We start from the raw sequence: 11,227 nt of genomic DNA, 5'->3' as shown, positions 1-11,227 counted from the left end.
GCAGAGACTTGCTAGGCAGTCGAGAAGACCGCTTAGGCTGAAGCGGCCGCACCTGCTCTCTCAGGAACGGCTTACCGGCGTCGTCGTCACCACACAACGACCAAGACGCCAGCTCCAACGCCGCGCGGGTGGCGGCTCCTCGCGCGCCCTTGGCCGCGGGCGCTTTATCCGCGGCTCGCGGAGAGACACCGGCCTAGCGCCCCAGCGCGGGAGCGACGCCGACGCCGAAGCCAAGCGGGCCCGCCCTCTCGCGATATCTAGGGCGGGGGCGGGGGCGGGAGCGGGGCGAGAACAAAGCCAACCTCCTCGCTCCGCCTCCTCCGGTCCGCTCGCTCTGCTCGCCCCTCCCCCGCGCGGCGCCGGGGGCCCAGTAGCAGTTTCCGAGAATCTTCGGAGAGATTCCCGGCCTTCTTCAATACAGATTCACTCCCATCACTTTCTGAGGCCGTTTTGTTATTCTTGCTTTATAGATCAACAAACTGAAACTCTGAGGTGACGTCACTCCGCAAAGATTTAGCTGACTTTCAGAGCTATGACGTCTCCTCTTTCCACTGAACCCGCACAAAAAGCTTAACTGCATATTATAAAATCATGGACTATCACTCAGCATCGGAGAGGTCCTTAGAAACCTATTATAAAGTCATAGAATATTGACCTTTACGGAATCGTAGAATGTCTCTGCATGGGGATAGTCTAACCTCTTTTTACCATTGGAGAAGCTGATGGATAGAAGGAAAGTGACTGCCATTGTCACACAGCCCATCCACTGCGTGTTGAAAACAGGGAGAAGCCAGGTGACCTTGGAAGGTTGGATTGTTGCAGCTACAAGCCAAGGAACACTTGAGCTACCAGATGTAGGGGAGAGACATGGAATAGAGTCCACCCCACAGCTCTCAGAAGGAATCAGCTCTGCTGTGCTTTGACGGTGAACTTGAAGCCTCCAGAACCGAGACAGTACATTTCTTTTGTTGAAAATTACCTGACTTGTGGCTCTTTGTTATGGCTGCCCTATGCATCCTCCTCCCCACCCTCTCCTACCTCCTGTCTGCAGCTTGCTTGTTGCCATGCTTTTTTCCTGAGCAGGCCTCTTCATTATCCTCATGACAGAGCAGAGCAGACTGAGCCACCTAGAACTGCCACCTGCAGTTGACCTGCCCTGTGCATTTACATACTCTTAGGTCTGGAGAAAAGTTGTCAAGCAGTCCCAAGAGGGGGTTTCCAGTTTCTTTCTATAACAATCTCAGTGACCAGCAGCTCCCGATACCCCAGCACAACTCATTTTATCTTTGGACAGCTCTGACTCAAAGTTCTTCCTTAGATTGAGCTGACATCTGGTTCCCAGTAACCTCTGTCCCCATGTAGGCATGAGAGAAAGGGTTCTACCTTGTCTTATCCCTATGGCAGCAATCTCACACAAGTCTCTTATGTCTGCGCCCCAAGTCTCATCTCCCTTAACACAGGCTCTGTGCCTGGAGTACAACATTCAATTCTGTGTCCTTGGAACTCTGCTTCTCAGGGTTCCTGAAAATGATTCCATTTCTATTGTCTGGCCCCAGCTCCTAACCGAGTTCCTGGCAGGCCACAGGGCCTCACTAAGGGAATGAATGCCGAATGGAGATAATGGAGGGGAAGTGAGCTGGAAGGGAAGAAGGGAAACAGCTTTGCTTGTCATAGAGCTGAATGTGATCCCCAGGGATTTTCCCCAGCCAGGGGCCTCTACAGCCACCCTTGGCACTGGCCCCACCTCTGTTCCCAGCCAAGTCTCCACCAGCGCCCACTCTCCCTCCCAGGCCAGGAGTGCCCAGTGGTTCTGACATCACACCCTGACAGATCTGTCCAGCCCATGGGGAAGAGGGAAGGTTTTCAGTGAGTGGAAGCAGGATGGTCACCTCCCTTCCCTTCCTGATTCCTTCCACCCCAGTTTTCAACACCTGTGCTGCCTCTCCTGCCCTGTAAGCAGGAGTCCAGGTCAGCAGTGGTAATTCTATTGCCAAACTTCCCTGTATGTTCTAAATTATTGGGTAGATTTGCTTTGTTCCCATGTGAACTGGGCAGTCATCACCCTAAACCTAACTGTGGCTGGATTCTTAATTAAGCATTGCCTTACTTAATGAAAAGGGCTACTACAGTGTGACAAACGTGCTTTATTACAATAAACTAAGAAACATTGGAATAGGAGGTGATGAAGGGTTCTCTGAAGAACCTTGAAAAAATATTCCCCTCATCAAAAGTTAAGCTTTTGCCTTTGTACTATTACTTCTTCTATTTTTTTTTTTTTTGAGTTGGAGTCTCACTCCGTCACCCAGGCTGGAGTGCAATGGCATGCTCACAGCCACCCCAGTGTTGACCTGCTGGGCTCCAGAGATCCTTCGCCTCAGCCTTCTAAGTAACCGGAACAACAGGTGCACGCTACCACGCCTGATTAATTTTTTTTTTCATTTATCGTAGAGACGAGGCCTTGCCATGTTGTCCAGGCTGGTCTTGAGCCCGTGGGTCCAGACAATCCTCTCGCCTCGGCCTCCCAAAGTGCTGGAATTACAGGTTTGAGCCATAGTACCCAACCTGTACTATTACTTCTACTCCCAACCCTTCTAAAAGTGAATGCAGAAGACTTCCTCAACACTTAAAAAAATGAAATAGTTTGTCTGTAAGATTGTGAGTGCCAGTACTGCTTTTCTTTATATTTTTGAATAGCTAAATGACTTTATTCCTCAGTGTGGCCCAAAGAAGATTTCCAAATGTCTCTAAACACAGCCTTCCTTCTATTGGGGAGAGAGTTGAGAGTTAAGTTGAGGCCTGCTCTTTTAGGAAGTCATCTGGACCAAACAGCCCAAGCACTGAATTTGGCTGTACTTGTGTTACATTTCCTGTGTGTTGAGGGTTTGGCTGCCAAGAGATGAATTGTGGATGGAATTTTCTATTCTGGTTTCAGTTTCTGGAAGCAGCTTTTGAGCTGAAGGCAAATCACATATTTAAAAATATGTATGTACACTTAAGGATGATCTGGAAATTATTTCTATTCTTTTTTTAAATACTTCATTCATCGTGGTTGCCTGACCCAGTGCAGTATATTTGGAAGTTGAGAGGAGACACTTTTAACATACTCCTTCATGCAGCTGAGCCAATTGGCTCTCTCCTCATTGGAATCAATGACTAAAGCCAACACCACTGGGTTTCCCACCAAGGACAGAATTCCTAAACTAGAAATGACTTCCATGACTGTCTCCACCCAGCTTGCCTAAGCCATTGACCAGTCTCACAGCATAAAGAAGTGAGTAGTGTCCCTACCCCAACATCTGGAAAAATACCCAAAGGTTGTGACTTAATGACCACTGAGTCAGCAGCAACTTTATCCTTGCCAAGGATAGCACATTGTTCTTTTCTTTTTCAGGTAATCCCTCCACCGGACAGGAAGATCACAGATTTTGTAGTACATTGTAGAAATTTGTGGTAGCAGAGCAAGATTATTTAAACAAAACAAAAAGTATCAGCGAGAGAGAGAGAGAGAGAGAGAGAGAGAGAGAGAGAGAGAGAAAGCCAAGGATAAAAATTAATCATTTTCTGCTTTTAAAATGGCTTTGATTTGCAACCATGGAATGCTCCACTGTTTCTCTTTTCTTCAAAGGCATCTACAAAAAGGATTTCTTAATCTCATTGCAAAAGCCTCCAAGTTGCCAAAATACTTTTCTGTGAAGACTCACAGAGCATATGCACCCCTTGGGTCCACAAAAGTTTCATTAGTCCCTAGATGTTTCCTGATCCTTCAAAAACTAGTTAAATCTAGAGAATCTAGACAAGTATTTACTTTTTTCAGAACCTATTAGACAAAAACTGGAAAGAAAGAAGGCAGGATAAGCAGTGTGACAAGCCTTAGAATAGTAACTAGGAAATGTGAATTGTTTTCTTGTCTAAGCTACGAATTTATCCTGTGCCTGCCAGAAATCACTCCATTTTTTGTGACTGTATGTTTTCCATAAGTGTTAAATCGTTTGGTTTGTAAATTGTTGCAAGAAGCAAGCAAGCAGTGCCATATATTGTAAATTCATTGTGTCAATTTTGCCAAATTTGAATGTATTTTCTTTCTGTGAATTCATAATGAGATAAGGAGTATAAGCCTTGATTCAAAATCTATGTGATGTTGGTATCAACACTTTATGAAAAGTCCTAAAGGTATTTGAAGCCTAGATAGTGAAATGTCACAGTAGGGAGACTTTTAAACTTTAAGACAGTATTTCTGCTCATTAGTACTTGTCCTTGTTTGAAATTTCTCAAATATGTAGTTGTATTATTTTTATTTGACTGTCATAACAGTCTCCAGATTGGTCTAAGGTCCTCCACTTTCTTCACTGTCCATTTCATCTTCATTCTGCTCTCATATATTTTTTTAAAATGGCTTATGCAATGAAACTTAGTTTGGAAATTCAACTCCATTTTGTCACACACGGTGTTAGGCATGGGGCAATTAGATCCTTCCTTCCTTTTTTGTTTTTTGCTCAAAGCACCCAGTCTTCAGTGGCTGCTCACTGCATAAGATAAAATCAAAATTCCTCCGGCCTTTTTAATCTACCCCCATCTGTTCTTCTAGGCACCTTTTCTTTTCATATCCACTTCCTTCCCCTCAAGTTCTTCACACCAGCCACATTGCCATTCTCAAGGTGCCAGAGCACCCCAGGCGGCTTTTCCTTTGTCATTCCTTCATTAATCCATATGAAGTGCACCTCATTCTTGCCCTTGAGTTACCCCAGTTCAAAGGTCACCTTCTTCTCTGTGTCCACACAGGCAGCTAGTCTTCACTTGCACTGAGATCCTATGGAACTGTTTACATTCCTCTATCTAGTTCTCTGTGTCTGTTCCTCCTGCTGTGGCCTTGTTGGGAGCAGGCACACATCTTTCTCCTCTGACTCCCTAATAGCATAACTTAATGAATGCATTGTCTGCCATAAGAAGCGCGCGCTAAGTGTTGGTTGAATAAATGAATAAACTGTTCTGAAGTCCCCTCCAATAATGATGCCCATAAAAACATCAATTTCTTGGAAATATAAATTGATTATATATCTTGTTCCACACAGCAGAGTGAGGAATTAAAAGCTATAATGCTGGAAAGGAAATAATAGAAATAAGAAAGACTGCTGAGTAGGTAGAGAATACATTAAAAGAAGGTCGTCGTCCTGTCAACAATCAATCAAACATCTAGAGGGCTGTTATGTATAGCTCCTTTTCTTTTTTCTTTTGAGTTGGAGTCTCACTCTGTCGCCCAGACTGGAGTGCAGTGGCTGCCCCTGGCCACCACAGCCTCGACCTGCTGGGCTCCAGTGATCCTTCTGCCTCAGCCTTCTAAGTAGCTGGAACTATAGGTGCGTGCTACCACGTTCGGCTAATTTTTTTGATTTATTGTAGAGATGAGGTTTCGCCAAGTTGCCCAGGCGGGTCTCAAACCCGTGGGCTCAGGCAACTCACTCATCTCAGCCTCCCAAAGGCGCGGGATTACAGGCTGAGCCACCGAGCCCGGCTGTATAGCTCCTTTTCTAGGTGCTATCTACTCTTTGGTTTATTTCATAAACTACAATAGGTATAGTGTTCTTTTTATTTTAGGATTAGAACTCTTTTTTAAAAAAATTTTTTTTGGCTGGGCTCGGTGGCTCAGCCTGTAATTCCAGCGCTTTGGGAAACTGAGGTGAATGGATTGCCTGAGCCCACGGGTTCGAGACCCACCCGGGCAACTTGGCGGGATCTCATCTCTACAGTAAATCAAAAATTAGCCAGGCGTGGTAGCGCACACCTGTAGTTTCAACTACTTGGAAGGCTGAGGCGGAAGGATTGCCGGAGACCAGCAGGTAGAGGCTGTGGTGACTGGGAGCGTGCCACTGCACTCCAGTCTGGGCGACGGAGTGAGACTCCAACTCAAAAAAAAAAAATTTTTTTTTTCATTGTTAAACACACATACAAACATGCACATAAACATATGCACACCCACCCCTAGTTTTGTGTGTCTCTCCCAGCTCTGGCTCTGTGCTCTGGTAGAGCATTGGTGCTGTTTTCACTAACGTGTCTCTTCCTATCTGTGCCAATCAGGTGTTCATGTCAAGTGGGTCTATGCTGTGGATGGGATTCAAGATCCTCTGAGTTCTCTTGTGACTGTAGCAGGTGAGGGGAGAACTCTCAATAGCAACCACAAAGCTCTCACAAGAGAAACTGGTGTCTAGTTGTTTTCTCCCCCAGGGACTCTGCCAGAAACAGTAGTGCTAAGAGGACTGTGGAGGAAAGCTCAGACTTGGAAAACCAGCAGCAAAGGGCACGTGGGCCGAAGGTTTCTATGCAAATGTCTGATCTGTGAAAGATAAAGCAGCAGATGCTGAAGGCTTCCAGTACTCCTTTTTAATATCAAGAACATTCTAGGGCACAAAAGAGTTTGTGTTTCACTGTTTCTCATATATGCAGGTTTTCTAGTCAGTGACTTGAGCAGAACTGAATTAAAAATGAAGTCAAAGTGAAAACTAGCTTTGTCCCTAGTTTTTTTAATTTTTAGTTTTCACTGTAGCAACTAATAGGTACCCCCAAGAATGTTCTTTCTAACTGCCTGTCATTAATGATTTATCTACTTGGAAGCCCAACTCTGTCCAAGACAGACCCCTAATCAATACTAATTTCATCTTAATTTTATGAAGCCTACCACACCCCTAGTATTCTGACATTATTATTATTTTTTTTTTGAGTTGGAGTCTCACTCTGTCGCCCAGACTGGAGTGCAGTGGCCTCTCCCGGCCACCACAGCCTCGACCTGCTGGGCTCCGGCGATCCTTCCGCCTCAGCCTTCCAAGTAGCCGGAATTACAGGCATGCGCTACCACGCCCGGCTGATTTTTTGATTTATTGTAGAGATGAGGTCTCGCTGCCCAGGCGGGTCTCGAACCCGCGGGCTCAGGCAATCCACTCACCTCAGCCTCCCAAAGGCGCGGGATTATAGGCTGAGCCACTGAGCCTGGCTGACATTCTTAAATACACTGCTCAGCTGTGCTTGTCAAAGGCAATTCCATTTGCCACATTTCAGAAGAGAGTCCTGACCAAGTGTTGTTGCTCATTCCTGTAATCCCAGCACTTTGGGAGGCCAAGGTGGAAGAATTGCTTGAGTCTAGGAGTTCGAGACCAGCCTAGACGATATTTCAAGCCCTCACCAGTACCAAAATAAATAAATAAATAAATGAAAATATGCTCTTATATTTTTTAAGGTACCTATTTGGTTTGGGGGCTTACTGCAGAGACCCAGGGGTGGTCAAGGGATGGAGAACACTCTGGAGGCTCAAAACAATGACTGCCCACCAAGTGGAACAAGTGTTGGTACAAAAAGAGACTACTACCTGTAGTCCCAGCTATTCAGGAGACTCAGGTGGAAGAATCGCCTGAACCTAGGTGTGGTGAGCTGTTATCATGCCACTGTGCTCCAGTCTGGGCAACAGAGTGAGACCCTGACTCAAAGAAACAAAAAACAAAAAGAAGAAAGTCCAGACAGAACATGTTTGACTTTTTAAGGAACAGGTGCATTGCAGGATTTTAGAGCTTTATGGATGATCACAGATGAAATTCACTTTGATCTTACAAGATCCCTCTGTATAGGAAATAACTGACGCTGCAGGGGACACGCCCTCAGGGTTTTTCAGGGTCATAGAGAACACATGAAAACATTAGTTGCTTTTGTTTTATGTCTCCTTTCCCTTCATGGAGGGACATTAGGAATCAAGAAAATTTATGCAGAGTGGGCAGGAACAAAATCTTCTAGTTAATCAAGTCAGCAGATTATTACTTGATTATTGCAATCAATTACTTTATTATTACTGTATTATTATACTTAATTATTACATGTGAGATTATACTTCTTGAAGGACTACAGTGTAATACAATTAAGTCAATGCTATAATAGCTCTAAGCAGAATCGAGCACAAATGTCTTTTGCTCTCCCCAACAAGCACTGAAATCTTGCTTCAATTTTTTCAGCCAAGCCCTTTCCTCCTGGGACACCTGCTTTCAGGAGCCAACTGGGCTAGCCCAGACAGTTCTCAGAGAGTCAAATGGGTGGTGGACAAATCCTTTCACACCCAAGGTCAGTCCGCTCACTTGGCCTCCCATGCCTGTCGCCCTTGTTTCCCTGGACATGTGGCCTCTTTCCTTACTGTCATCTTCAGGCATCTCAGTGCAGTGTCTCCCTCGCAGCCCTATCTGCCAGGTACTTCAGCCTCCATTCCTTATAAACAAACTGCTTCTGCTCAGTGTGATATGCAATATATTTAAAACCAAAATGTTGTGGGCAATTCCCAACGCAGAAAGAAAAGAGGTCATCATGCAGACATGGTTTTGTGTAATTCATAGAAGCCTCTGCTGTTCCAGTTATTACCCCTTTAGTTTTTGGGCTCACTGCAGAGACCCAGGGGTGGTCAAGTGACGGGTCAAGAGCCTCCGGTGGTGGTCTGGAGGTTCAAAACAATGGCTGTCCACCAAGTGGAACTGTTGTGTTGGTACATACCCACTGAGTATCAGCCCACCTGAGACCCCAAATGCCTTTCCGGAATGCTGCCTGCATTTTCCACTTTAACACAATTCTGGTTTTTCTCTCCCATGCAGATCTCAGAAATAGGGACTGGCAGTTCACCCAGGTGCCATAGCGCACAGGGCTGGGCAGGAATTAGGTTTTCTCTTTGACTCCCAAGATTGCTGCTCCCTTCATCATCTCTCTCCCCATCCTGATGAACCCTCTCAAGGCAAAAACTCTTTGAGGCTCATGTCAACTGACCTTCTCTGTTTGTTGACCCCCCTGGCTGCCCCTTCCAATTGCTGCCATCTAGTAAGCTCCTACCTATCTCTAAATTTCATCAAGAACTTGGGCTCATTTTTTCTAATTTGATAAATATTTATTAAGCATTTTACAAAAAAGCAGTTTGATTCATGTATAAAGATGTATAGCACATGATTCTTGACCTTAAAGGTAAGCTCATACTTTAAAAAAGAAATATAAAACAATTACTAGACTAAGTGGCAAATGCCTAAATAGACATGCAGTGTTTTACAAACACAGAAACACGGACACATGAAAATGGTGGTGTATTAGTTTCCTGTGGCTGCTGAAAAGGACCACAACAGAACTTAAACAACTTAAAACAACAGAAATTTGGTCAGACACAGTGGCTCACACCTGCAAGCCCAGCTTTTTGGTAGTCTGAGGCAGGTGAATTGCTTGAGGCCATGGGTTTGAGACCAGCCTGGGAAATATAGCAAGACCTTGTCTCTACAAAAAAATTTAAAAATTAGCCAAGTGTGATAGCATGCTCCTGTTGTCCCAGCTACTCCAGAGGCTGAAGTGGGGGAATTGCCTGAGCCCAGGAGGTTGAGGCTGTGGTGAGCTGTGATCATGCCACTACACTCCAGGCTGGGTGACAGAGTAAGATCCTGACTCGAAAAACAAAACAAAATCCAAATTTATTCTTTCACGTTCTGAAGGCTGGAAGTCCAAAATCAAGGTGTCAGCAAGGCCATCCTTCCTCTGAGACTCTGGGCAGAATCCTTTCTTGCCTCCTCCTAGCTTCTGGTGGTGACCATAGATCCTTGGCATTCCTTAGCTTGCAGCTGCATCACTCCAGTCTCTGTTCTGTCATCACATGGTGTTCTCCCTGTGTGTTTCACTCTTCTCAAGGTGTTTTCCTTTTCTTATGAGGACTTAGTCATAGTATATTATGGCCCACCCTAATGCTCTCATCTTAATTCAATGTGCAAAGACCCTGCTTCCAAATAATGTCACATTCACAGGTACTGGGGGTGAGGACCTCAACATTTGTTTTATCAGGACACAGTTCAACCCATTACAGCTGAATAGGAAGGAAAGCAGGAAAGGACCAGAGAAGGCTGGCTAGGTAAACTTGGTGAACTGGTAAATTAGAGTTGTCCTGGGAGAGTAGGAGAGGGAAAAGGGTGTCAAGTCACCTAGAGGGATGTATAAAAACAACTAAAAATGGAGGGGATGACACCTGTGGAAACTGCAAGTGGTTCAGTGTGGTAGGCATAAAGCATCTAACTCGGTAGGGGCAAGAGGTAATCCTATAACGTGGCAGGAGCCAGGTGTGAATCTAGTCCTCTCCATACACAGACATGCCTGCCCTCTTTTACTTCCGCCCTTTTGGCTCACAGCAACCTGTCATCTTAGAGTCCTGCCTCCCCATCACTTCCCACACACAGTTGATCCTTAAGTCCACATAATTCTACCTCCTAAAAATCTCCTGCATCTAACTTCCCCTTTCCATCCCGCTGCATAGTTCAGGTTGTCATCATAACACACATGAGTGCACTGGCCACCTCATTTCAGGCCCCCCACTTTCAGGCCTGCCCACCACCTCTCCATCCTCCTCTCCTGCCAGAGCTGTCACCGAAAGCTCAGGACGGAGTCCTTGCCAGGGGGAAGGTGTCTGGACAGATGGCAGGTGGATCTGGTTGTGTAACGAATGAGGCTGCCTTAGTCTGCTGCCCGGGCTTCACCAGCCACTTCTTTACCAGGCCCTGGAATTCTTTGGAGTCAACCTGAAGACAGAGTATTTGCATCCAGAGGACTCCAGCTCTGATCTGTTCTTTAGCGACTTTTTGTTTTCACTGTGAATTAATATGCTGGTATTCTCATTTCATTTTTTAAATGCACATGGATTTATTTCCCAGAATTGAATCCTTCAGTCACTCCCTTTCATCTTCAGATTTAAATCCTAGTTCCTTGTCATGGTTTACATTGCTGTGAGGTGGCCTTCCTCTGTGCTCCCATAAGCCTCTACTCTACCCTTGATTAAAGGCTTTGAGTTCTATGTGATCTCCAAATCTAAATGGCTAGTTTTCTTGGTTATCTTTCCCTCTAGACTGTGAGCAACTCCAGTAGGCTCCAGGTCAATTCTCCCAGAAGCAGTGTACCACTACTCTTTTCGCTTCTGTGAGAGTATCATGTGCTTTTTTTTTTTTGGTCTACCTTTTGGAATTTTCTTTTTTTTTTTTTTAATTGGAGTCTCACTCCATCGCCCAGACTGAAGTGCAGTGGTATGCTCATGGCCACCTCAGCATCGACCTGCTAGGCTCAGGCTATCATTCCACCTCAGCCTTCTAAGTAGCCAGAACTACAGGCGCGCCCTACAACGCCCAGCTAATTTTTTGATTTGTTGTAGAGTTGAGGTCTCACCAAGTTGCCCAGGCTGTTCTCAAACCCATGGACT

At 45.4% G+C, this 11,227-nt stretch overlaps 1 protein-coding gene across 1 annotated transcript in view; it reads right to left on the bottom strand.

The window, feature by feature from the left end:
* Nucleotides 1–1,093, bottom strand: part of PPP1R2 (protein phosphatase 1 regulatory inhibitor subunit 2) — a 28,250-nt gene extending 27,157 nt beyond the window's left edge. Inside the window, exons 1-2 of the mRNA XM_021714387.1 lie at nucleotides 1,039–1,093; nucleotides 69–410 (exon numbers count right to left, since the gene is read on the bottom strand). Of these exons, the coding sequence (XP_021570062.1) occupies nucleotides 69–410; nucleotides 1,039–1,093 (397 nt within the window). The remainder of the gene's footprint in view (nucleotides 1–68; nucleotides 411–1,038) is intronic.
* Between the last annotated feature and the right edge of the window lie 10,134 nt (nucleotides 1,094–11,227).

Source organism: Carlito syrichta, unplaced genomic scaffold (assembly GCF_000164805.1).
Source record: "Carlito syrichta isolate Samal-C Ts95f unplaced genomic scaffold, Tarsius_syrichta-2.0.1 Scaffold305641, whole genome shotgun sequence".
Lineage (NCBI taxonomy): Eukaryota > Metazoa > Chordata > Mammalia > Primates > Tarsiidae > Carlito > Carlito syrichta.
The sequence above is the reverse complement of the archived record's forward strand: the minus strand, read 5'-3'. Positions and strand labels throughout refer to the sequence as shown.